This window comes from Rattus norvegicus, chromosome 7, assembly GCF_036323735.1.
Source record: "Rattus norvegicus strain BN/NHsdMcwi chromosome 7, GRCr8, whole genome shotgun sequence".
Taxonomy (NCBI): domain Eukaryota; kingdom Metazoa; phylum Chordata; class Mammalia; order Rodentia; family Muridae; genus Rattus; species Rattus norvegicus.
Genome location: NC_086025.1, coordinates 123980541 through 124007873, shown reverse-complemented (window position 1 = coordinate 124007873; position 27333 = coordinate 123980541). Strand labels below are relative to the sequence as shown.

General features: G+C 42.5%; 1 protein-coding gene and 1 long non-coding RNA gene across 30 annotated transcripts in view; one reads left to right on the top strand and one right to left on the bottom strand.

The window, feature by feature from the left end:
* The window catches only part of Kif21a (kinesin family member 21A), a 116516-nt gene that overhangs the window by 50721 nt on the left and 38462 nt on the right, over nt 1–27333 (top strand). For 15 of the 29 annotated variants that reach the window (XM_039078881.2, NM_001371538.1, XM_063263352.1 and 12 more), the window contains exons 2-12: nt 3867–4089; nt 4196–4378; nt 6300–6449; nt 7194–7328; nt 7943–8110; nt 9991–10106; nt 14287–14482; nt 14840–15029; nt 15566–15629; nt 19207–19410; nt 23883–23921. In XM_039078881.2, the coding sequence (XP_038934809.1) occupies nt 3867–4089; nt 4196–4378; nt 6300–6449; nt 7194–7328; nt 7943–8110; nt 9991–10106; nt 14287–14482; nt 14840–15029; nt 15566–15629; nt 19207–19410; nt 23883–23921 (1668 nt within the window). The remainder of the gene's footprint in view (nt 1–3866; nt 4090–4195; nt 4379–6299; nt 6450–7193; nt 7329–7942; nt 8111–9990; nt 10107–14286; nt 14483–14839; nt 15030–15565; nt 15630–19206; nt 19411–23882; nt 23922–27333) is intronic. The other 14 variants (XM_063263363.1, XM_063263362.1, XM_063263354.1 and 11 more) reach the window with 1 other exon arrangement.
* On the bottom strand, nt 5390–9071 carry LOC134479768 (uncharacterized). Its single transcript, XR_010053470.1, has 2 exons — nt 8482–9071; nt 5390–8426 (listed from the first exon to the last, which is right to left on the bottom strand). It is a non-coding gene; the product is annotated as an uncharacterized LOC134479768 (long non-coding RNA).

Sequence of the window (27333 nt, the reverse complement as noted above, 5' to 3'; positions counted from 1 at the left end):
CTCCCCCCCATTGCCGCCCTCCCCCCAACAATCACATTCACTGGGGGTTCAGTCTTAGCAGGACCAAGGGCTTCCCCTTCCACTGGTGCTCTTACTAGGATATTCATTGCTACCTATGAGGTCAGAGTCCAGGGTCAGTCCATGTATAGTCTTTAGGTAGTGGCTTAGTCCCTGGAAGCTCTGGTTGCTTGGCATTGTTGTACATATGGGGTCTCGAGCCCCTTCAAGCTCTTCCAGTTCTTTCTCTGATTCCTTCAATGGGGGTCCTATTCTCAGTTCAGTGGTTTGCTGCTGGCATTCGCCTCTGTATTTGCTGTATTCTGGCTGTGTCTCTCAGGAGCGATCTACATCCGGTTCCTGTCGGCCTGCACTTCTTTACTTCATCCATCTTATCTAACTGGGTGGCTGTATATGTATGGGCCACATGTGGGGCAGACTCTGAATGGGGCAGGGAACTTTTGAGGAAAGTCCCCACTTTTCTGCGTCGTGGGAGGCCTTGCCCGTGTCTGGTAGAAAAAGGGCTCAGCTTGTCTTGTTGACAGCTAAAACCATGTTTTCCTCTCTGCCCATGCGAATGAATGGACCTGGGCACCATCTGTATTTTAAGCAGATCCTCCCTTCGATTAGCAAGAGTAGTCATCAGGTGAGCATAGGTTAGGAGGTCAGTGTAAAGACAGAATGACAATGGGATTCTAAAATGGACTGACAGATCTGCAATTCAAATGGCCCCTAATTTTTCTCAGTTGTGTTGAAACACCACAAATGGAAAGTGAACAGTCCAGTCAGTCAGCTTATGGGCATAATAATTTACTCAAGATCGAGTAACTGGTTTCAGAGAAGAGCACAATGCTCACTCTCTCTTTTTTTTTTTTTTTTTTCTTTTTTTCGGAGCTGGGGACTGAACCCAGGGCCTTGCGCTTGCTAGGCAAGTGCTCTACCACTGAGCTAAATCCCCAATCCCCACAGTGCTCACTCTTATGATTAGATTGTGTTCTACCACAACGGATTTATTATGTTCTTGGAGTGGCCTGGCCGTCCTAAAGCTGGTAGAGAGCAGGGGCCTGGAGTTAATGAGGTGGCCTCTCGGGGAGAGAGAGCATACCGAGCTCACATACGATTTTGTGCTGGAGGGCAAAGAGGCCAGAGGAGCATCCAGATTTGCTGCTATCTGGATAGAGATTGGAACTGAGGTGTCCAATTTGGTAAGGGAGTCTTGAATAGAAGTGGGGGGCGTCTGAGAAAGGGGACATGTATTTGAAGGCCCAAGAGCAAAAAGAGTGCAGCTTGTTTGTGAATGGGCGAGAAACCCTCACCACTTTCCTCGCCAATAGAAATCCTCTTTAAATGCAGGGAGTAGCGAGATGAAGCAGAGAATGACACGGGTGGAGTTTGTTGACCCCACAACCGATGCGCGTTGTGCAGAACAGACTTCTGGGGACAGGATTGGGTGGAAGCTTTGAGAGGAGTAAGAGATAGCAAGGGCCTTCATTAGGGGGATGTGAAGGGTGAGAAAAACCGTGGTGGACTGAAGAGCATCTCAGGAATTATTACTGTCTCCTGAGCTAGATTATGGGCAGAATGCAGAAGAGAGTGGAACTGATATTCTCTTGAGGTGCTGCTGACTGGACTGTTTCCGTCTTCCCAACGATGAGCAGCCATTCTCCCAAAGACAGCTGGAGTTTGATACGGCTTCCTTCTCACAACCAAGTGAGGCGGAGCAGGACAGGAGCTGTTCGGAAACAAGAGAATCTTAATTTTGGCGAACATTGCTTAACGAGAACACACAGAAAAAGAGGGTCGAAGGTGCTGTTACCATGGCTGTTTTACTAATGTATTACTTTTTAAATTGTCCTTTTAAGTTTGGCCTGCAGCGATAGGCTTTGCTGCGGCATCTTTGCCGTGTGTTGTTAGACTTTTTATTCTCGTTCATTCCTCTCCCCAACTACCCTCTCCCACGTCCGTCCGTGCCCTTCCTAAGCAGTTTCTTTTCACCCCATTACTCTCACCTACTGCTTTTTTTTTTATCGTCCTTAAGATCCCTTCTTCTGCCCCATGGTCCTTCATTTAGTTTTAGGATCCATATACGTCTATATAAATGCATGCATAAATCATTTCAAATTTAAGTTCATTGGCTGTTTTATGGTTTCTAATCATAGCTTCTTGTAAGGAGCTTTTCCATTGTTGCATATTAACCCCTTGCCTTTTCTTTTTCAACCCCCCCCTGCCCCGGTGTGTGTACATATGTGCACAGAAGTCAGTCAGAGAAGATGTTAGATCCCTGTAGCCATAGTTATGTACAGTTAAGAGCTACATGTTGTGGGCCCTGGGACCAAACTCCAGTCCTCTGCAAGAGCAGGAGTGTTCTCACTGGAGAGCTATCTCTCCATCCATCTTTGTCTTCCCATAGAGTAGTGTCCTACAGGAAAACAGTGCTAGATCTAGAATTATGGGAATTATGGTTCCCCTGCACAGTGAGGACATTGGTGCGCTACAGTGAGAGAACTGTAGCCCGAGCTTCTCGATGGGCATGCCATGGCTCTTTCCCTCGTGCCTGAGAGATTCCTTGGTGGCTGCTCTCTTTCTTTAAAGCAAAGGTTATTGGAAACGCTAGCAAAGAAGAACAACACCACAGGAAAGAAATAGCATTGCATAAGTAAGTGGAATTTGTGCCTACCTCAGTATTATCCTGTCTACCCTCCTGTCTTTGCATCACATCTGGACTTGTGCTTGAGTTACTCTTAATAAATACAGACGGACTTATTCTACCTCACTGGTTTTGAGTTTGACTTTTGATCTCATGGAACAGGGATGTGGCACTAATGCCTTTAAAATCGTGATACTTTTTCTGCCTTTATTCTTACGTATTTCGTGTTTGTCGTGTGGTTGTCGTGTTTTTCTGTGTTAAACTGCTTGTGTTTCTCCATGGCCAGCAGGGATCTGTTAAGACACCATCGAGCACTGGTGCTTCAGCCCTGGATGTTGTGTCTGTAGAGTAAATAGAATGCCTACAGTCTAGTTTGCTCTGTTACGAACGTATCACCATACTCACTTTCCTTCTTCGAGGACAAGCTTTGAACATACCAACAGGATTCAGAAGAGGGAAGTCCTGGCCTCTGGATGGGTGGGATGGGTACATGCCATGATCTTCCGTGGGAAGGAGGACAAGTCCGTCTGATTTCCCTGGCCTTTGCTTTAGAGAGAAAATATTGGAACTTCTCTTTGTCTCTGTTGTTAGTTTGGCTTGGAACACTCTTGCTCCTGATGCGTTTTAGTCCCTGCCCACACAGTAAAGTTGTCATATGCGTGAGTATCATTAGCAAATGATTACCGGTATATGCGTGTATTGTGGAAATCTACTTAAACATGTTACGGTATCGTAAGTCACCGTCAAATGTGTTCAGAAACTGCTGGTGAGAAGTTGGAGAATGTGAGTCAGATGTCTCAGGGTACCAGGGTTTAAATGTCATCTGTAATGTTTCATTTTTAGATGGTGTACTTTACTCTAATAAACTCTACATTCCATACTAAAAAATATTTCATTTTTATGGTAAATGTTAGAGAGTCAGAGGACAATAGCGACTGAGTGGCAGAGTTTATTTGACTGTCCATTCCTTACAGCTGTTGAAACGTATGTACCCGATAAAGATTTAATTTTAAGAGGAACTTTATACTCTTGTTCCTCTTAAAATTATTTTGAGGATTACTAAGTAACCCATTGGGTTTGTTAGTCAAGTCATTTCATTTACTGAAGTTAATTCAGGGTAGGAGAGTCCTTAAATTCTTTTCTAATTATTTCTTTTCTGATGACTCTTCCTTCTTTTCTGAGTATAATAATCTATCATCTCTTTTTGGACTCTTCTTCACAGAATCAGACCACAGCTTGCCAAAGAAAAGATTGAAGGCTGCCATATCTGCACGTCAGTCACACCAGGGGAGCCTCAGGTCTTCCTAGGGAAAGATAAGGCCTTTACTTTTGATTATGTGTTCGACATCGATTCCCAGCAGGAGCAGATCTACACTCAGTGCATTGAAAAACTCATCGAAGGCTGTTTCGAAGGATACAATGCTACGGTGTTTGCGTATGGACAAGTAAATGCCTTGTTGTTTTCATGGGAATTACAATTCAGTTTCCATTGTCATGTCTTGCGGCCTTGGTAATATGAACTGTCTGCCATTCTCTTGTTCTTTTGTTCAGACCGGAGCAGGGAAGACGTACACGATGGGAACCGGATTTGACGTCAACATCATGGAGGAAGAGCAAGGCATCATCTCTCGCGCTGTTAAACACCTTTTCAAGAGTATTGAAGAGAAAAAGACCTCAGCGATTAAAAACGGGGTCCCCCCTCCTGAATTCAAAGTGAACGCTCAGTTCCTAGAGGTAGTGGACTCGTCAATTTCCTTTCGATTCCACCCGTAACAGCAGATCCTCGTAATGGGATAAAGCTGGGCTTCGGTATAGTCCTTTGCATACAATAGTCAGTCAACGTTGTTTTAGTAAATTAGCATTAGTTAATAGGTAATACATATACCTTACTCTTGGGTGCAAAATAATGTTGACATGTACACTGTAAATGCTTGACAGTATCTATAGATTAAAGTACAATTAACATTGTTTATTTCAGAACCTTTCCTTAACAAGCGATAAACTATTGTGGGTAATTTGGATAGGGTTATAAAGTACTAGGAATTAAGAAAGTCTTATCAAAAGGGAGGGGACAAGCCGAGACGTGGCCTCAGAGGCTGATGGTGTCTGTGCAAAGATTATTAGGTCAGGATGAGTTTACGATAGCTAGTCTGGTAGGGAGCTCTGCCAATGGAAGAAAATGTGGGCCCTTGAGTAGTGCTGTAGTTAGATGGACTGCTGCATTGTAATTCGGAATTGGGTTGACTTTACCTATGCCAAGGAAAATCTTTTAGAAATGAAAGATAGGGAAAATGGGTGTCTTGGTGGGTGAGGACGCTTGCTGTCAAGCCTGAGGACCCGAGTTCCAACCCTGAGACCCATCTGGTGGAAGGAGAGAACCAAACTCTCTACACATGTACCATGGCATGCGTGCATGCCCCACACATACACATAAATAGATACACGCATATAGTAAAAGGCAAAACGGAAGTAAACATCTGAGGATAGAGTTATCATTGCATTTGCCAGCTGGAATCGCAACTAGCATATTCACAGTTACCAAGTGATGGGATCAGCCTGGGCGCCCACTGACAGATGAATGCATAAAGAAGATATGAAAGTCACACACGCGCGTGTGCCTACACACAGAGTGGAGCCCTAGCCAGCCTTAAGAGTGAAATTAGGTAACTTGCAAGAAGATGGGGGGAACTGGAAATCATCTAGTTATGTGGAGTAAGCCAGACTCACAAAGATAGGATATCAGAGGTTCTTTTGTATTTGTTAAACAAAAAACAAACAAACAAACAAAAAAGCCCAACAAATAAAAAACAACAAAAACCAAAAACCAAAAGAAATAAAAAGGGTAGAGGAAGAGAGGAAGGAACTAGGGAAGGAAAAAGCAGGTGAATATTTACCTGAACTACATTGTGTGTGTGTGTGTGTGTGTGTGTGTGTGTGTGTGTGTGAAATGTCCCAATAAAACCTATCTTTTTTTACATTAATGAATGAGAAAGGAATTAGTAAGTGGAAACACACTGAACGGGATAAGTATAAGGAAATAGAAATACAGTCTTGCGGTGAAATCGTAAAACTTTTAAAATTCTTAACATCTCTGACCTTTCAGTTGGGTGTGGTGAGTCATTTCTTTAATCCCAGCATCTGAAGTAGGGGCCTCAGTGAGTTCAAGGACAGCCTGGTCTTCTTAGGGAGTCCTAGGCCAGCCCAGGGCTACTCAGTGACACACCCCACCCTCCAAGGACAGCCTGATCTACAGAGAGTCTCAGGCAGCCGGGGCTACCTCTAGTGAGACCCCACACCGAATACCCCACCCCTAACCTCCTGCTAGGATAGAAAGTTCCTCTGCCCTAACCTTTGGCTCTGCCTGCATCTAAGACATACTGGTCCACGTTTGCTAATTTGCCTTTGCTTCTGTCTCGTGAAGTGGTCGTAGGTCATCTTAGCTTTTGTGCCTGGGTTATTTGTCATGATGAAGTCACTTCCTCTTTATTCTTGTAGCTAAATCTGACATTCACTTCAGTATTCATAGATTTATGATGATACGGTAACTTATAGCAGTCTGAAGGGAGAGCTGTCATTCTGAGGCTGTTGAGCATATTGAAGATGCTGTGCACAACCCCTTCGATAGCGTTAACCGTTTAATGTGTCTTCCCCTCAGCTCTATAATGAAGAGGTCCTTGACTTGTTTGACACCACCCGGGATATTGATGCAAAAAATAAAAAGTCAAATATAAGAATTCACGAAGATTCGACTGGCGGGATTTATACTGTGGGAGTCACAACACGCACTGTGAATACAGAACCAGAGGTGACTGCGCCGTTAAAATATAAAGTATAGGTGGCTTTCGAAACTGTCATTACTGATAGTACCCTCAAGATTAAATACATAGGATGGCTTTCCTTCAGGGCGACGGATTTAAAAATCTCGTCTGCCTTTATAGAAGAACACCATTATAAAAGCGTGGGAGTCCTAGCAAGATGGTTGTGTAAGGTACCTGGTGCCCAGTCTTCCATTTTTTTAGAATTCACATGATGGAAGGAAAACCAATCCCCAAACTTCCAAATGTTGCTTTCTGATCCTACACGCGCACCATGGCGGATGTCTACATGCTGACATGAATTAACGCCAACACAAACTTAATGTGATGCGGATGCTAACAGGGTCGCATCTTGGCTTTTATAGGGAAACATTTGAGAAAAAAAATCTAAAAAAAAAATGAGAAGAGAAAGCTTAAACAGGGTAGCCTAACTAATCCAGATTATTGTGGGGTTGTCCCTACCCTAAGCGTTCTACTGTAACAGTTTGGAATGGAAGCCGCAGATGTCAGCATAGGACGGACAATGGAACTTAGTGTTTTCCCCCAGTCAAAGAAGAATGCGCCATTATGCCGGGAAGTTCGGCTCAAATGCGCCTGTAACAAAAAAAACCGACAGGATGAGAGGTCTTCCATTATGTCGTTCAGCACAGAGGGTTTTAGCCGTCAGCTCAGACAGAAGGTTGGCGGGGGCCTGTGTGAGTGTCGTCCAGTGAAGCCTTTCTTCCCCGTTGCAGATGATGCAGTGTCTGAAGCTGGGCGCTCTCTCGCGCACCACGGCGAGTACCCAGATGAATGTGCAGAGCTCGCGCTCCCATGCCATTTTTACCATTCACGTGTGTCAAACCAGGGTGTGTCCCCAAACAGACGCTGTGAGTTCCGTTTCCTTGTTTCTTAGCCTTTCAGCCTTTAGATCCTTGAATCCTCCCCATCTTTGGAGAGGCGTTTGGTCCAATTTTATTTTTATTTATTTTTCTTTCTCTTAGTTTCCTTCCTATCTATCTATGTATCTATGTATCTATCTATGTATCTATCTATGTATCTATCTATGTATCTATCTATGTATCTATGTATCTATCTATGTATCTATCTATGTATCTATGTATCTATGTATCCATGTATCTATCTATCTATCTATCTATCTATCTATCTATCTATCTATCTATCTATCTATAACTGGCCAATTGTGTAAGACTTTGGGGGAACAAACAGAAATACCGAGTATCTGTTTGTTATGACAAAGGGGAGGTGCCGTCCTTTGGCTCTGTGTGGTGAGGGCTGTTGGTATATTTCCCTTTATCAGCAGAGCCCTCCTTTCTGTGCGGCTGGATTTTGCCTTCCCAACTTTTTCTCCGACGTTGCCATTTATGTTTTCCTGGCTACTCGAATGCTTCTCCAGCTGAGAAAGGGAGCGGGTGGGGACAAGGTGACGGTGTGTTTGATGTCGCGCTAAGGAGGCATTTTTGATTATCTCCCGCCGTCACAGGAGAACGTAACCGATAATAAGATGGTGTCCGAATCCCCGCAGATGAATGAGTTTGAAACGCTGACCGCGAAGTTTCACTTCGTTGACCTGGCAGGATCGGAAAGGTTGAAGAGAACCGGAGCTACAGGCGAGAGGGCAAAAGAGGGCATTTCCATCAACTGCGGGCTTGTAAGACCACAAGAGACACGCGCCCTCCCTGCTGTCCCTCTCTGTTTAACTTGGTTGGCTTGGTGTGCAAGTATGTAGTGCAGGCTTGCCTCACAACGATTCTCCTGCCTCAGACTTTGCCGTCCTGGAGTTACAGGCATACGTTATCAGGCCCAGCTTTCTTTTCTCTGCCGTAATTCATAATATGTCTCAAGGAAACCCTTCTTGACTGGCTCGAGGGATGGAGTAACAGTAATACACTGACCCTCTGACCACGTGGTCTATTACCCCAGCCCCACGTCACGGGCTTTCATACTGTTAGTTTGGCTTGCCCAACCTTTTTTTTTTTTTTTTTTTTTTTTTGGTTCTTTTTTTCGGAGGGCTTGCCCAACCTTTAAAGTATGTGCAAAAGCTTCTGTATGGGAACAGTGTTTTTAAACTTCTTCCCACATTTGAAAACATATATTCAAAACAAACCCTTAACGTTAAGCATTTCACTGGACAAGACATAAGGTCTCCTCGGCTGACATCTAGTGACACTTGTTCTATTGACTGTGTCGGCTATTCAAAAGCTTTTTAACAATTTATTTTTATTTCTATTATTATTTTTTGGTATCCCAGAGTTTGATTTATTTTGTCCAAAGTCCAGAGATTTATCCATTTTTTAAAAAAATAACTTATATTAAGAATTAATTTTAATACTATGCCACCTAGTGGTATTTTGATAGGAAAACGCATTGTGGTTGGAGTTAGCAGAAGGTTTCATTGTGTGCAGGAAAATGTTTTAGACCAAGCTTTTTGCATGACTCTTTTGATCTCCTCGTTATAAAATTAGACATTTGTTCCCGTGTAAGTAACAGCACTGCTAAATCCCTGTGACGGCGGCATCTGGTCACGTCTCTCTCTGTCCAGTAGCGGGACTTCCAAACATGAGGGTTTTTTTGTTTGTTTGCTTGTTCATTTTTCATTAGTGCCCACTTCTCCTGGCATGATTACATTTCTGTTAGGAATTGCCCAGTTGAAGCTGTTAGAGAGACCCTGACCGCTCACAGCCCACACCGACAGTCTCCCTAGTAGTCAGGCCTGAGTCCTACACTTTGAATATTGTCTCAGATGTATTAGGACGTGTGTCCAGCAAGGGACAGAATCCATTGCTCAACTTCCTGTCGAGGCTGTGGAACTTTGGTGTGGCCAGCACTTAATTCCGTAGATTCTGGAAAAAAGGGGCCAAGATACAGCATGACTCATGCCACTTTGCTGGATGATGACTTGGCCATGACAGTCTGTGTTTCTGGTTGTCTCACTACCGAAAGCTGATCTGACTTGTGTGGAGAACGTGTTCCTCGTAGAGAACCCGCCCATCCATGGCAGGGAAAACAGTAGCAGAGGCAGAAAGAGTAGATATAGAAATTTTAACGGTTTACCTTTTATGCAGTTGGATATTGAACACATAGAATTTCATTATATTTCTAAGGTCAGTTTTACTCGTGTAGTGAACCCTTGCTCAGGGAAATGACACATATATCCCATGTGGCTATGGTAGGCTTTCATCATATAAAACATCTGTATTATAACAAGAAACTTTTCAGGAGCTTGGAACTTACTAAAAAGTCTGATTTAAAATGAGAAAAACTTAAAATACAAATTAGTTAGTTTCGTGAAGTCGTAACCTGAGCTCCAGGCGTGGTCAGACTTTGTCAGTCTTTAAACATTTCTGTTTTTCAGGAAAGGTCTCTCAGATTTTAAGTGTTATGAGCAGCACATACGTTTCTAAGCTTATATGTATATGAAAATACGAATAGGAATAAATCCAAACACGGGTTCTTAATTTTTATTCTGTCTCCATTTTGTCTCCTATGGGCTGTCCATCCGATTTTCCTCTCTCTCCTTTTCTCTGTTAGTTGGCTCTTGGAAATGTCATCAGTGCCTTGGGGGACAAGAGCAAGAGAGCCACCCACGTCCCTTACAGAGACTCTAAACTGACAAGACTCTTGCAGGATTCCCTTGGGGGGAACAGGTAGGTATTCATCCTTGTTCTAGGTTTTGATTACGTATCATTTTTAAATTGTATCTGTAAGATGATTCGGAAGAACCGCTTTTATGGGGTTGGGGATTTAGCTCAGCGGTAGAGCACTTGCCTAGCAAGCGCAAGGCCCTGGGTTCAGTCCTCAGCTCAGGGTGGGGGTGGGGGTGGGGTAGTGGAGTGGGGGTGGGGAACTGCTTTTATTTTAAAGCAAATTAATAGGATGAAGAAGTGGCAGTCATCCTAGATACCTAAAATGTGTAAATCATTTTATATGTAATAATTTCAAGTAGTACTAATAATATTCTTTGGGGGTAGTGCTGGTATTTATATTTTAGTGATAGCGAGCTAAACTCGGGGGAAGTTAGATGATTTATTCAAAACCACGTAGTTTCTGAAGGAAGTCAGTAACACACGTTTGTTGTGTTTGTTCTCCAATGGTGTCGCTTCAGATTGGCACACAGGAGAGGCCATGAGACTTTCGTTCAGAATAAGTGAAGCCTCCTTAGTTAGTCGTTTAAATATCATTGGCGGTTCCCACAGAGTCTAAAATCGGAGCTTGTTTTGTGCGTGGAGAAAGTTTTCAGAAAAGGTCGGTTGAACGGAACGCGGGGCGTTTGCTGAGTAACTGTTGGCTTCTGTGGTCTTCCCTTCTAAGCCTTGGCACTGTAGGACTCCATAGTTAAACATTTCCTTCTGCTGCACAGCCCGCTCTTTCTGCTCCATCGGATGTATAAATGGAAACTTTGTTCTTGGCATTTGAATCCATCCATAGCCCAATTCAACACGTTGAACATGCTCAACAAACTTCCCTTTTTATGCTTTTAGTGGTCTGAAAGTCGTGTGTATTGAGTGGAGGGCACACAACGGACAATCTGGGAATTAAGTCTCTTTTCGGACAGCTATTTTTAAAAAAAAGACTTTTGAATAAATTTGAATTTAGGTTTAAAGTCAGTTTGCCTCAGAAAAAGAGCTGCGTTTAATTCAGCAGCGTTTTAAAATATTTCTTCCTTTTATGTAATGTTGGCATGGTCTTATCTCTCTTTGAATGTATTGCATGTTTGCATGCAATATGGCTTTTGTTGTGGCATATTTTTAAACCTGGTTTTTGTATTTTCTGTGTGATTTTCAGGATTATTCTAGGTTTTATAACGAAGTAAAATATTGTTTTTGAGTCCAGTGAACATTTTCTTACTTCTACCCTCCCTCCCTCCATCCCTCCGTCCCTCCGTCCCTCCCTCCCTCCCTTCCTTCCTTCCTTCCTTCCTTCCTTCCTTTCTTTTTTTAAAAAAAGATTTATTTACTATGTATGCAGCATTCTGCCTGTATGTATGCCTGCAGGCCAGAAGAGGGCATCAGATCCCATTACAGATGGTTGTGAGCCACCATGTGGTTGCTGGGACTTGAACTCAGGACCTCTGGAAGAGCAGTCAGTGCTCTTAACCCCTGAGCCATCTCTCCAGCCTCTTCTTTTCTTTCTTTTGTTTTCCTTTTTTGTTTTTGAGACAGGGTCTATCTGTATAGCCCTGGCTTTCCTGGAAATTCCTATGTTAGACCAGGCTGGCCTTGAGCTCATAGAGATCTACTTGCCCGGCCTCCAAAGAGCTGGGATTAAAGGTGTGTACAAGTTCACTCAGTCCTCTATTTCTTTAAAGTTACAGTTCTATAACTTTAACTATGAAACAAAGCAGGCCAGCTGTGTGTTCTGCCCCTTGCACATTTATATAGTTTGAATATGTTCATCCCCTTGAAAGCTTGCTTGCTCTGCAAGCATACGGAGCTGTTTTTACTGGGGAGCTTGCCTGATTGTAGAGGTTCAGCCAGTGGCTCCTTACCCGTATCCTAATGACGAGTGAGTTGTCCTTAGAGGAGACGACCCTCTCTGATTCCAACCTTAGTGCGCTATTTCTGCCTAAACTTTCAGGATCGAGTGCCTAGTTCAAAAACATTGTACTTTGATTAAATTTGGGGAAGTAAAATAGGTCCTCCCCTCTTTTTGTAGATGGAGCAAATCACACATAAATGAAAAAATAGGATAAAGTTTAAGTATCAGTATTTGTGTGCATAATTTAAAGTTTGTTTTCAACAAACCAGCTTTTATCTGTTTTTATTATGTATATATGTATATATAATTATATTAGATGTATAATTATGCATCTAGTCATAATACTGTATATTGCAATTTAAAAATTTTGCACTCAAAATTCTGGAAATGCTGAAAAACATAAAACCTGAGTAAGACCAATTATATTTCTAAATTATAATATATATTCCACATATATTCTGCTATGCTATACTGCATAACCGAGAGAAATAGATTACCATATTACCAATTGTTTCTTCTAAGTTAAAGATACCTTCTTTAAAATAGAATTATGAAAAGTAAGCATTTTCTGATGCTTGCAAGCTAGTTCTTGAGACATATACTTTTGAGTTTTGTTTAACACAGGATATATTTTTTCCTTCCTTGCTCAATGACAGCCAGCTCCTCGACTTCCCAACTTTCTTAGTTCCTACTTAATAAGCCCTGATCTTAATGCTTTTCAAACTACTTGTGAAATGCAAGCCTCCCTGCCTTCCAATTTACAGTTGACTACTGCTATCCGTAACTGACCCCCGATTGCCCCATTTGTGACTCACTGCATGAGTCTGGACTGGTCTGGACTGCCGACAGCGAGATGAGCTCATTGTTTACAGGAGGCTCAGATGCTCCAGAGGCTTGAAGCATGCTTACACCCAATCTCTCTTCTTACCGTCTGTAATATGGGATTGCAGTCGGCGCTTTGCAGAATGGTGCAGCAGACCGCACCTGAGACTGTCGTCTTCTCTAGGCAGCATCCTATCAGTTCTTCCTTTTAATTGGCTACCGTATTTTCATCATCAGGGTATAGCTAGAGAGGTATATGTTATCTCAATTTAGCGATCTCTCCCATCGTGTCCATCGTGTTTGCTTAGGCATATTTTATACAATACAGCAGAACGCTTGATAACTAAGATGCATCCAGGTACCATGTCACGTATTCGGAAGTACCTTGAAGAACTAAACTTGATGGGCCCTCTCATTTAGTGTCTGAAGTAGGTAAAACATTCATGAAGGTGCTCATGTACTGGATAAGGAGGAAAAGTTCTAACGGTGCCAGAGGCAGAGGAGGAAAAGTACAGCCGAGTGGGGTGTTCGCTGACAGAATGCTCAAAGGAATGAGGGAGAGCCGGTATGGTAGCTCATCCGTTAATGCCGGCGCTCCGGAGGCAGGTGCCGGTAGATCTCCGTGAGTTCGAGGCTGGCTCTGTAGCTGTGTTCCAGGTCATCCAGGGACATACAGTGCGACCCTGTCTCAAAAAAAAAATTAGTAAGAGGAGAGAAGATACAGAATTTGACCTTTCAATTTGCTGTGTTTTTGAGATAAGGTCTCACTGTTGTCCAGGTTGTTTTGTACTTGTTATCCTCCTGCATCAGCTTCAGCTTCCTCAACAACTGGTAACAACATCCTTCTAAAAAGGCCCAGTAGGACACAGTTGAGATTCCAGGGGGAAAAGAAACAATTAGATTACTGATTAGGACCAATTGCCATTAAATTGGGTCCTTTGTTTGTATGTGCATATATATATCTATATATATCTATATATATACATATATATATATACATACATACATATATATATAAAATGAATGAGTGCACTGTAGGTGCCTTCGGACACACCAGAATGCGGCATCGGACCCCATTACGGATGGTTGTGAGCCACCATGTGGTTGCTGGGAATTGAACTCAGGACCTCTGGAAGAGCAGTCAGAGCTCTTAACCACTGAGCCATCTCCCCAGCCCGAAATTAGTTTTTCAACGTGCTATATTTATAGTTAAAATGATAATGGAATTATTGTGTGCCCTGCCTCAAAAAGTTTAATAGAATCGAGAGATACATTGTCAAGATATTATGAATCAAAGAACGTATGTGTCCTTTCTCTCCTGCCTTACCTAAGTAAACAAAAGCCTTCTGTTAAGATGGTCTTAAATCAGGAAGGCTTTTAAAGTTGACTTGATTTGTAAGTTAGTAACACCAATTTTTTAAAAAATAATCTTCAAGAGAAGATGCTATTTAAATGGCAGGAACTTGAAAATGTGCATTTCAGTATTGGCTTTTGTTTCTACAACTAATTGTTATCTGTCACTTTCAGCCAAACAATCATGATAGCGTGTGTCAGCCCTTCAGACCGGGATTTTATGGAGACACTAAACACTCTGAAATACGCCAACCGAGCTAGAAATATTAAGAACAAGGTGATGGTCAATCAAGACAGAGCCAGTCAGCAAATCAATGCTCTCCGAAGTGAGATCACGCGGCTTCAGATGGAGCTCATGGAATACAAAACAGTAAGCTCAAAGCGCTGACGGCCTCCCCTGACTGAGCGAAGGCTCCTGTGTCCTGAATACAGTCTTGACCTTTTTGGAGCAGATGCATGTATTAGCCTTGGAGGGAGTCCTCGGGAAGCCAGACTGTCTAGAATTCTTCAAAAGGCTCCTTACCCAGTCTATAATTCTTCTGACTAATGCGCCGTGAAAGATTGGAGTCGAAGGGAATGGATTTATTTTGCCTTGGGGCTGGGTAGATAAAAAGGCTGTTGGTTATAGAACTGTGTGATCTTGGGGTGTCTTTAAAGAAAACTCTTGTGTACTTAAGGCCTGTATTAACCAACGGGGGGTGGTGGGGTGGTGATTTTTCTTTTCAAGGGTAAAAGAATCATCGATGAGGAAGGCGTAGAAAGCATCAACGACATGTTTCATGAGAATGCTATGCTCCAGACGGAAAATAATAATCTACGTGTAAGAATAAAAGCCATGCAGGAGACCGTTGATGCGCTGAGGGCCAGAATCACGCAGCTTGTCAGTGAGCAGGCCAACCAAGTTCTTGCCCGAGCAGGTACGTGTTTAGGGTATGGTCAGGGGGAGATTAACTTCTGAAGGACATGAAACATTCTTTTTTTTTTTTTCGGAGCTGGGTATCGAACCCAGGGCCTTGTGCTTGCTAGGCAAGCGCTCTACCACTGAGCCAAATCCCCAACCCCAACATGAAACATTCTTTTTTTTTTTTTTTTTTCGGAGCTGGGGACTGAACTGAAACATTCTTTATGTTGATTATTTACTGCAAATAGTCGGAGTTGAAATGCTGGACTTTGACATACAAACTCTAATTTTAAATTAAATACCCAATTTTGAAAAATCAATAAATTCCTATATAAACGAAATGTGCCCTTTGCAATATTTTCTTTCATGATCTGTTCACGTAACTCAAGGTAGGAAATTTGTTGTAGGAATTGTGCTTTATTTTGACATTAACTTTTCCGAATTAGGCCCTCATGCATGGCCAGGCAAGTGCTAAGTCATTGAACTATACTTCCAATACTGGGGAGTCTCAGTTTTAAAATAAAAATTTTCATTTCATATTTTGTCTTGCAGGTGAAGGGAATGAAGAGATTAGTAATATGATTCACAGTTACATCAAAGAAATCGAAGATCTCAGGTATGGCTTTCTAAATTATGTAATGCATGTCAGTTTTTGCAGTGCTCATAATATTCCTGTGTGCCGGGACGAATGTTCATGAGCTGTTAGTGTTGCTATTTCGAGCCTGTGGTCATTAGAGAACCAGACCCTTGGCTTTCCCAGAACATCATATTCCAAAGCTAATTTCCCCTGTCTCCCTTCTCTGTTACCTTTCCACATTCTCTTCTTTTACTGCTATTGCCAGGTCTTCATTGGACATCCCCAAACCCAAAGTATAGGACAGGCAGGTGTTCTCCATGCTGGTGATGTCATCCTTAACCCTTTTCATGCCTGTGGATTTTTACCATCAACCCGGAAACAGACCCAGGTCTCCGAATCATCTTTAGCTTTTTGAACCTCCTATTTCTTCCTGTTCCCTTCTCCTTCTTTAGCTATTACGAGATCCACTGAGATCCAGGCCTTCTCTTGTACAAGCATTTGCATTTCAGTAGACACCTGCAGATGCTCACATTTGAGAGAGGCTGCTATGGATGGGAGACAGGCACAGCATAAAGAGGCCACCGTCTAGTAGAGAGAGTTTAATACCGTATGTGACAGAGGTTTTTAGGAACAGTGTCCCGGTTCTGCACAGCATCCAGCCTAAACAGTCAGTCTCTACTCTGACCAGGAGTGCTCCTCCCTGAGCGGTCTAGAATTTATTCTCAGACCAATCTGTCCTCACTTTTGTAGACCCCTTATTTACTTTGCTGGGAGAACCAGCTGCTCTCTTGGTTTCTGAAAGTCCTCCTCCATTTGTGGGCCGCCTGTTTTCACTCTTCACCTCCTTTTCTCCCTGGTTTCTGGCCAGTGGTTGCCGCTGCTTGTGTTTTCTGGTGCCTGTGGTCGGCTTGCACTCCTCCGCCCTGTTATTCTAAAGCTGCGTGCAAACCTTGGTCTCACCGTTGGCCAAATGACACGACTGCCTCATTATTTCCTAGGAAACCGCCAGTATGATCTCCACTCCTAGAGACTAAAAGCAGCACGTAGTACCTCCACTTCACAGTTAAGAGACCATAACCAGAGGTCAGGCATGGCTCCAGGTGAGGGATGGGGCCACCCACCCACCTCAAAAATACTAATCAAAAGGAAATGCAGGGACAAAGAATGGAGCAGAGACTGAAGGAAAGGACATCCAGAGGCTGCCCCACCTAGGGATCAGACCATATGCAGCCACCAAACCCAGACACTATTGCTGGTGCCAAGAAGGGCTTACTGACAGGAGCTCGGTATAGCTGTCCCCTGAGAGGCTCTGCCAGAGCCGGACCAATACAAATGCAGATGCACACAGCCAAACATTGGACTGAGTCCAATGGGGGACCTTAGGGCAAGGACTGTAGGAGCTGAAAGGATTTGCAACCTCATGGGAAGAACAACAATATCAACCAAGCAGACATTCCATTGGTCCCAGGGACTAAACCACTGTCCAAAGCATACACACGGAGTGACCCATGGCTCCAGCTGCATATGTACCAGAGGATGGCCTTATCTGGCATCAGTGGAAAGGGAGCCTTTTGGTCCTGTGGAGGCTAGATAACTCAGGATAGGGGAATGCTAGGGCACTGAGGCAGGAGTGGGTGGGCGGGTGGGGAAGCACCCTCATAGAGGCAGGGGGAGGGGATGGGGGATGGAGGGACTGGGAAGGGAATAACATTTGAAATGTAAATAAATAAAATAACCAATAAGAAAAGCTTTTCTTTGAGGCTTTTATGGGACAGAGATGACTCAGGCCGAGTCCTGTCAGTTGTCAAACCCTTTCCTTGGATGGGTTAATACTTAGTTTCATATTCCCAACTTTGACATGGTTTTGATGGCTCTTTAATTAGATGTGTCCCAGCCCTGAAGACTAGTGTCCTAGAGCTCCAGGTTTGTGATGCACCCTGTAAAAACAGTTGACATATTGAATCGTGCGTGAACTCTGAATTCAGATATGAGTGCCTGTATTGATGTTTAGGCTCCTTTTACCCTGACGCGTTTGCTCTCTGCCCTCTCTGGGTTTCACCGTGTCCGTCTATAAGAAAAGATAATGCTCGCAAGCCTCACAAAGTTAGTACGGGCTTGAGTGAAACAGAGGCCTCCGAAGATTCTTACTCTGCAGGGTGCTGTGCAGTTCCAGGGTGTCACGTAGCTCAACTTTTCAAGCTTTGTTTTCGCCTACCAATCCTCTTTTCATCCGTACTTCTGTCAAAGTTCATTCTCGTGAAGTTTATTCGCAACTCCTTAAGCTAAGAGAAATTAGTCTGAATGTATCGCAGTTTACTTAAAATCTTATTTTTCAAGTTACGAAATCATCGGAGTGACCTTTTAATAAAACGAAGCAATCACCACTTAACCCTTGAATTTGGGAATATTAAAACTTTTGTGAGAAAATAGACAAGGAGTCTGTTACATTTCTACTGTTTCCAGAGCTGAGAACATTTTGCTTTATTTCTTCAGTTATTCTCAGTAGTACATTTTCATAAGTGTGTGTGTTTCATCTATCTGTTCTTTTTTTTAAATATAAGATTTATTTATTTATTACATATAAGCATGCCGTAGCTGTCTTCAGACACACCAGAAGAGGGCATCAGATCCCATTACAGATGGTTGTGAGCTACCATGTGGTTGCTGGGATTTGAACTCAGGACCTCTGGAAGAGCAGTCAGTGCCCTTAACCACTGAGCCATCTCTCCAGCCTATCTCTTCTTTGAAATACAACTGTGCATCATGAGCACTTTTTTTTAATGTGAAGCGTTTTTCTGGTGATTTGTTTCCAGGTTTCTTCAGCACTACCTTGTGTTTATAATTAATTTATTTTACTACTGTTGGATAATGACATTTCTAAGTTTTATTAGAATTGTTATTATTTTCAGTTATGGTTATGGATTGGCACATTTTAAATTCATTACATAATTGGTTCTCCTAGCAACCCTGTGGATACTATTTTAATCCCTGTTTACCTGGGGAAGAGTCAGGGCTTTTAGAGCCTGATCATCAGGCCAGACCCAGTGAGTGTCTGATGAAATCTAAGCCGGGATTCTGCTCCTTCCCTGGGACGTCGAATACTTCCTCCTTCCAATCATAACGCCTCGGCAGCAGCACGTGTGTTTATGTGCTCCACGAGGAGTGCGAAGAGAGGGAGAAAGACGCATCCCCTCTCTAGCCTATAGAAAAGCAGCTTTTGTCCATGTGCTGCAGCCTTTGGAAGTGAAGCCCTCAAGGTTTCAGCCCCTACCAAATGCATGCAAGCCTTGGAAATGCAACAAAATTACAATACATTGCCTGCTGTTTGTTATGCAATAGAGTCTAAAATATGTATTATTGGTCGATGGTTTATTATATTTTCCTTTCATCTTCAACTTGCTGTGCCCAGGCTTTGTGCTACATTGAAACTATAGAAAAGTATGACCTATAGGCTGAGGTGGGTGTGTTCCCTTTGTGCACGGAGCTGATGGTTACACAGCCGTGTCCCGGAGCTCGGCGCTAGAAAGGAAGCTTCGTGATGTCAACATAGCGATTTTTAAAAATGTTCTGTCATAAAAAAAAGTTTCTACTTAAAGATACTTTTTTTTTCCATCAGGGCAAAATTATTAGAAAGCGAGGCAGTGAACGAGAACCTTCGGAAGAGCTTGACCAGAGCCACGGCGAGATCTCCTTTCTTCAGCGCGTCGTCCGCTTTCTCGTCGACCATACTGTCTTCAGACAAAGAAACCATCGAAATTATAGATCTGGCGAAGAAAGATTTGGAGAAGCTGAAGAGGAAGGAGAAGAGGAAGAAGAAGAGGTAGTATTATAAAAATGAACGTTTTTCTGTTACAGGACGTTTAATCTGAAGTAGCAGCATGTATGCAGTCTTGTCGTACAGCTCCGAATATGTGAGAAGACATTTAAGTTAGCTTACAGTTACAGTGATAGTTGTTCTAGTGATATATATGTATATATATATCATATATATTTATATGAGAAGTAAGTTTAGCTGTAAGTGTGTAGTAATGAGTAGTGCCTAGCCTGTGACAGTAATTAGATTTTATCATGTCGCTCTTTCACCTTGCCGCTTTTGCACTCCATCCATCTCGCTTTCGCGCGAAGCCTCCGTGTCCCATTGTCAGTAACAGCGTGTCGTTCCCTCTTCCCATTTCCTCATAGAACTGCATAGTCAATGAGGCGTTCTAACCCTGCTCCGAGACAGATCAACTGAGGGCTGACTAATCCATCGGAATCTCATTTGGCCTCTAAATATTTCCCCGCAGGGTTTCTAATCTGGTTGTACCTAAGCCCTTCCTGTTGTTTCCGGTTCTCTGGAACCTCTCAGGGAATTATTTAGCATCCCACCACTGCGGTGAACCCGCCTGCGCCTGATAATATCCTTCCCCGCCAAAGTCAGCTGGGAAAAGAAAAGGGAAAAACTGAAAACTTGACCATTTGTAATGTGTGAGTGGTTAAATACTCCAATTTCATTCACATTTATCTATGGATGCTGTAGTGCCATCCAGTGACTTACAAAGAATGTGCTCGAGCATGCCACCGAAACTCAATTCAATCCTTGGGGCTAGATATTCAAAGGGAGGCCAAGCCAACTTCTTTTCCACTGTCTTGCTACAGGGAGTCTTTGGAACATTATAGACATTTTACCGGCTGTTTTGTTCAGTTTACTTAAAAACAAGTATTTAGAAAACAAGACACTCCCTCCTTGAACAGTAGGGTTGATAAAGTGATTAAAACTTAGACCTGTTAGGCTAACCTGGCCTTGTGTCTTTAAGGTAGAAAAGAATAGATAAACTACTTCAAACAAGTTACACAGGATGACTGGGGGCCATTGGATTCTTGAGCTAGTAGTGTTTTCATGGGTACCATTCATGCCTATGTCAGCAACGGTAGGACATAGGTCATGCCTAGCTTTCCATGACAGAGGACAGCTGCATTACACTGAGGACCACAGGATTGTGGAAATGAATGTTCGCCTTGTGCGTGAATGAAGGGCTTATGGTTTACTTGCCAAATTCACTTCAGGAGATGGCGGGACTCGTTTTGAAGGGCCCAGGCACTTTGTGTTCATGGGTAAGCAACCATAAGCAGGAGTGTGTTTTTCAGGGTCCTAAGCTGAGTCTGCCCTTTCCACTTTAAATGAAATTTAGATAATGCATTAGTAACTTGCTAGATATGAAATATGAAAAATATCTTAGGGTTTTACTGCTGTGAACAGACACCGTGACCAAGACAACTCTTATAAGGATGAAATTTAACTGGGGCTGGCTTACAGGTTCAGAGGGTCAGTCCATTTTCATCAAGGCAGGAATATGGCAGCGTTCAGGTAGGTGTGGTGTAGGGAGGAGTTGAGAGTTCTACACCTTCATCTGAAGGATACTAGAAGAATAGCCTCTTGGCAGGTAGGAGGAGGGTCTACCCCAAGAGTGACACATTTCCTCCAACAAGGCCACACCTACTCTAACAAGGCCACACGTCCTGATAGTGTCAACTCCCTAGGCCAAGCCTATTCAAACCATCACAAAAAATAAATAGGGATCCTAATCACATGTTTTCTATATATTTTATAGTGGCTCCAGGCACCCTGTACCTCTGGTTCAGACTCCTTTCATGAAAATGCATGCTAATAAGCACTCAGTAGAAAAACATTACTCGTGGAAAATAGTTGTTCTATTTGTCCTGGTCCATTTATCTTGGAACTCCACCCACTGTAAGGGAAACAAAGCAGTCGTTTCACGTTGCTCTTCTGGATTGACCCAGGCAGTGTACGAAGGAGATAGTGAGGCATGCTAATCACAGCGTCTTCTCAAACGACCCAGATGAGGGAAGCATGTACTTCACACGCACGTGGGGCAAAACATTGGTGAGCATAATCAGCCAGCTGGATGAGTAAAAGATTGCCATGAGAAAACCAATCCGGTGTTTCTGAAGCCAGCGCTCGCTCACAGAGCGCCGGGTGAGCGCTTGATTGAGCACATTTCACACGCATGCCCCCGTGCCTCTGTCAAACACATACGTGGGTGGTCTGTGTGATTGAAATGTTTATTTCGTGTACCATACCCATATGAAAGTCTGGAGAGCCAGTGTGTGACTCTCGGCACCGCACATGAAGTTCATAGAACTTAATGAAATTAGTCTTGTTCTACAGACGAGTCTTCTCAAAACCTGGGCTGCTTGAGACGGTTCAGTATTGAAGCAAACAAACACATATGAAATGCTTGCTCACAAGCCTGGAGACCTGAGTTCAGTCCCCGGAACCCTCAGCTGAGGGAGAAAACTACCTCCTGGGAGTGTCCTCTGGCTCCTATGGGCACATCCCACTCACACAACTACACACACACGCACACAGTTACACACACACAGACACGAACACACACACACACACATGCACGCACATACATGCAGACACGCATGTACACACATGCACGTACTCACACAGTTACACACACACAGTTACACACAGACAGAAACACACGCACACACATGTGTTCTCACAGTTACATACACACACAGACACGAACACACACACCTGCACACATGCAGACACGCATGCACACACATGTTCGTACTCACACGGTTACACACACACACACACACACACACACACACACACACACTAAGGAAACCTAAACAAAAAGCGTTTCACTAGTCACATTTAGGTCCAAGTAACTTTTAGGATTATGTAATATAAATTCTTGTCTTAAAAATTTAAACGAATTCCCATCTTAGTCAAAGGCCTGAAGTAAAGCAAACACAAAAAAAGAAGGGTTTCAGCAGCAGCAAAAACAGCAATTGTAATGATAATCATAGAACGTTTTGATTTTTACTGGTAGGCCATATTATATAGTTTAAGCATTGTAGTTCCTTAGCGTCAGCACAAGCTTGGATTACACTGATCTGGGGGCTGGGGGAGCGCGTTGTTTTGTGTATATAGATAAAGGAAATTTACCACTCACACATTTCATCTGATGCCTTTGGATGACCCAGGATACAGAGCTCGTCGGGTCTTTCAGACCCCTCTACTTGCACTGAACGGTGGTGGGTGGAAACTTCGGGAACACAGATCTTTTTGTGTGCAGTTTTCCTTTTTCTAGTCACTGTGCCTGACTCTCTGATCCCTGGTGAACATCTCTCTGTAGAACTTTTCCCTCAGACGGCTAGTCTCATGTTATCATAGCACTACATAAACAGGTTGTAAGAGACAACCACAGCCCAAGAAATAGAAATCACATGAAACTACAGATCGTGAGATTAAAAGAGAACTTGACTTAATCGTTTATAACTCAACTCTGTCTCTAATTGTTTTAAATATGAATGATTCCAAAAAGATTTGCGGGGTTCTAGACAGAGTACGCTGTGTGCAGATTGCAATGTGCCTAATCAGAGCCTAGCACATCTCTGTTGTCTGCGTGACAAATATTCACATATAGTACATTCCATTGAGTAAAGATTCCTAGCGTTGGATATTGGATATCATTTACGTTAGAGTTTGAAACCTATATCTGTTCTTTTTGTTCTGTTTTGTTTTTACTATTCTGGTTAAAGAACAACCTTACTAATGGAAAGTACTAAAGCCCCCATTTTATCTCCCCCCCCTTTGCCTGAGTAGTGAAATCCTACTCCCAACCTTGAGATTTTTATCTTTAACAAGATTTTTTTCCTTTCTCTCATCGATCGTATAACGCTCACATTCATTCGTCTGTAATGCCATCTCATATAATTTTCATATGAGTTTCTAAGTTTAGATTTAGCGATGATTTTATGTATGGTAGAACAAATGAGGTTCTTAAAGTAGTAACTTGTATGTTGTATTGGTATGATCATTGTGGTATAAAGGCATTACTTAATAAAGGTCTTTTCATGATACATTAAAAGTCTTCTGAAGGATTTAAAAGGAAGAGGATGTTATTGAAAGTGGGCTTTACCATTGGGGGAAAATTTTAAAATTGATAAATTTCTGGCTAAATATAGCAATAGCATCCCAACAAGATTTGTCGACTCCTATGATGGAGGCCGCATTTTGCTATTAAAGAACTTCCACGGGTTATCTGTGGTTGTTTTCTTAGATGTAATACTATGAATTTTCTGTTTTGTATTCCTAGAGAATGTATTGCCTTTTTACTGTGTATTTGTCCTTTAATGATATCTCTAAGATTTATTTTAACGTCTTTGAGCTCATGAACCATTTCTCTTCTTACCACTTTTGCTTTTACTGTCTGGTTTGCCCTTCATTGGCTTGGCCTTCCCATACTGTGCCTCGTGATTTTGAAGGCTACAGAAACTTGAGGAAAGCAGTCGAGAAGAAAGAAGGTTGGAATATTTCCCAGGTTTTTTTTTTGGTTTTTGTTTATTTTTTAAATTAAAATGTCATTTAAATATTTAATTTCCATTTGCAAGAAAATGTGCTATATAGCGTTGTAGATTGCTTGAGACTAGAGTAGTTGTTTTCTCCTTGAAGTAGCGACTTTCATAGAAATAGCAGAAAAGTCGAAGTGTATAAGTTTAACCCTGTAGGCACCTGAATTAAAGCGCAAGCCATTTCGCTAACGTTCAAATAAACTGCGAGAAGAATGATTATTGCTTAACCCTTTTTAGTCAAAGTAAATGAACCTTCAAACCACAGCCGGCATTTCTGTATTTCCATATTTAGGGGGAGCGTGTGAGCAGAGTGGGAATCATCCGCTGGGCAGCGCTTGTCTTTTGGTTGTAGCAAATGCCAGTGCGTGGGTAGACGCATCCATTCCTTAGTGCTGCAAGTTGTAGGAAGCATCGAAATGGTAAAAAGGGCAGAAGGAACTGTGGCCCTCTTAAAGCCAGATGGACAAGGAACTCTGAACTTCAAACCAGAAAACAAAAAAAAAAAAAACGTTTTTAACTTTTCAAACGTATTCCAAGTGGACATTAAAATGTGGGCAGTTTCCCCTTTTCCATTTAAAACCTAGGAGCGAATTGCTGATATCCGTAACATGGACCCACCCCTGAGTATGACTATCTATTTAGAGAAGTGGACGTTGGTGTGGTGCAAGAACCTTTATCTATAGAGCGTTCTAAACAAGTCGCCAAATCATATAACCGAGCTGGTTAAGTAGTTTTAAAACAAACGCAGTCAGCCCAGAAGCTCTATGTTTCAGATCATCTCTTACTGAAAGTTGAAGCTTGAGAACTTGTTCCCCGTGGTTAAACGACTGATTTACTTTAAGTATATTCAATCACAAATTAGTTTATGATACATTTCCCCTTAGTTTTACTCCATCTGCCATATTGAGTGTAGATTCTGAGCATGTACTCTGTGAGCTTATAACTTAAAAAGAATTTCTGTAACCAGCATGTAATTACAGTCACTTGTAGCTCACGCCAGAGCTCAACTAAGTGTCATTAATTTAGGACAACATATACTTATCAGAAAAATCAAAAAATTATAAATGCAACATTTCTTCTATTTAGAAAGCGCAGAATACGACGAACCTTTAAATTTATGGGTGGGGACATGTTGCCACGTTAAATTATTCAGCCCTTGAGATATATATGGAGATATAAGTCCGGGCTGCTTCTGACTTTCATGGGATCACACGGGACAGCAGAAGCAGGGCAGTTTAGTGGACCGTGTCTCAGTCATCAGTATCCGTTTCCCTGATGTGAAGATCTGACGCAGTCGGACAGAGATGGAGCCTGACTGTCTGTACCGAGTTCCTGGGGCTGTGTTTCACCCCGAGAGCCAGCCCTTCTGCTCTTAGTCCCTTCTGCGGAACACGTCTCAGGGCCACAATTTCTCTTTTATTCGCCAGATGAACATATCAATTTTTTATGTTCCTTCTAGTACCCAAGATCCTGAGTTTATAAAAAAAGAAAGTATAACTTTAATTACGGTCCATTATTCTTTAGCTAGCTATTTGGAATATCAATTTGTTTGCATTTAGCAAAGAAAAAAAATCGAATGCCTGAGATACAATATTAATATCACCTTTAACTTTAAAGTAGCAACTTAACTTTGAAGGTGATTCTCGGAAGCATGTGACGACACAGCTACGATGTTGATTTTCTTTTTCTGTGTTAGAGTACAAAGAGGATTTATGATTGGAGATATAAGTCAGTGATAACGTTCACTAGACTGGATATTGAGGAAGCAGGAAAGTATGTTAGTCAGATAGCCAAATAAAGTAGGGTGGTCGCAATTCCAAGAAAAGGGATTTTAGAAGATACAATTATATTAGAGTCAGCTATGGTGGAGGTTGAATACCACACCGGTCATAAGTAAGGAGGAGGAGGAGACCTAATGAGAAACGTGCTTCCTCTCTCCCACATATCCTCCTAGAGTCTTAAATCTTGGCCCAGCCTCTGGCACAGTAGTATTCGGATGTGCATTACTGGCCTTTTAATGTGATCGGGTTTGTCATAACCGTGCACTCAGAAGGGTTCCTAGCTTTCCCCCCCCGCCCGTTTATTTTCCTCTAGTACAGTGACCTAATGGCATCCATGGAAGTCTACTGCAGTTTATTTGACTCTACTGCCTTTCTTATTGGCTTTTACTTCTTCCTGCAAAGGCCGACACTGTGTTCTGTGTATCTTTATAATCCAAATCGAACTTCCCCACTCTAAGTTAAGGTGTGTGAGACGTGCAGGGCTACTGAGACACAAGCATTTGTGTAACTCAGAGGGATTGACTTACTTAATAAGCAGTAGTGTAGCTTATGATGTGTAGGCCCTGGGTAGTTAATTGAATGATAAGCCAAATACATGTGACTCTTATTCTCAAGAGACATTTAGTTCAGTGAGAATGACAGATCCAATAAATAGTCACACAAATAAACAAAACTGGAAAGTACCTATGAGGGAAAAAAATCACTTATATTCTTATTGTTCTGAGTATAAAAATATACGTAAGAATATGGACTGGAGTTAAATGTTAGAGTTTAATAATAACATGGCCCAAACGAGGTCAAATTATTTACCTATAACCTAGAAACAGGCCCCAGTATCCCCAGGAATTTCTTTAATGAAACAGACTATTTAATGGAAAAGGGTGACGATTGCAAAGCTCTCTCTAGAGGGGTTTTGTTTGGAAATATTGCTTTATTAGAATGTTCTTTTTTAATCCTAAAGATTTTAAAATTCCACCGTAACACAAACCGTACGGGCTGTTTAAGATTTGTTATATGAAGACTAACTTGCATAGATGCCGGAGTCCAGTGAGCTGAAGTGTAACTTCTGTGCACAGTTTGTCATGCAGGGTGAACCCAAGAAAGAGCAGAGTGATCTGGGTTCAAATTCACTCACTGTACTCGGCCACCTTCCCTTAAGACTCCCAGGGCTGAGCGAGTTTAGTTCTGACTGTCGTCTCACACCACCGTGTGGTTATGTCTGTAGGCATCAGGTAGCTGGAGGAGAAGTCGTCAGGTTTTTATGGTGAAAGCTTGTGGTAGACCCTAGAATTTCTTGTTCAGTTGGAGGGCAGCCCAAACTTCAGTTTTTGGAATCAAAGACCCACTGTGAGGATATGATGGGAAATCACCCTGTGCTGTGCAAATGTCCTAAGGAGGAGGGGGGGGCAGGGACCACAAAACGGAAAGCAGAAATGATGGGTACAGCCCGTGGAGGCAGACTCACTGTGAGCATAGTGGCTTTTGAACCTTTAAAATGATCAGGATACTGACAAGAACAATTGTGTTCAGATGAGACAAGTTTTCCTGAGTTTAGATAGGGAACCCAAACTTTCTGTTTTGGA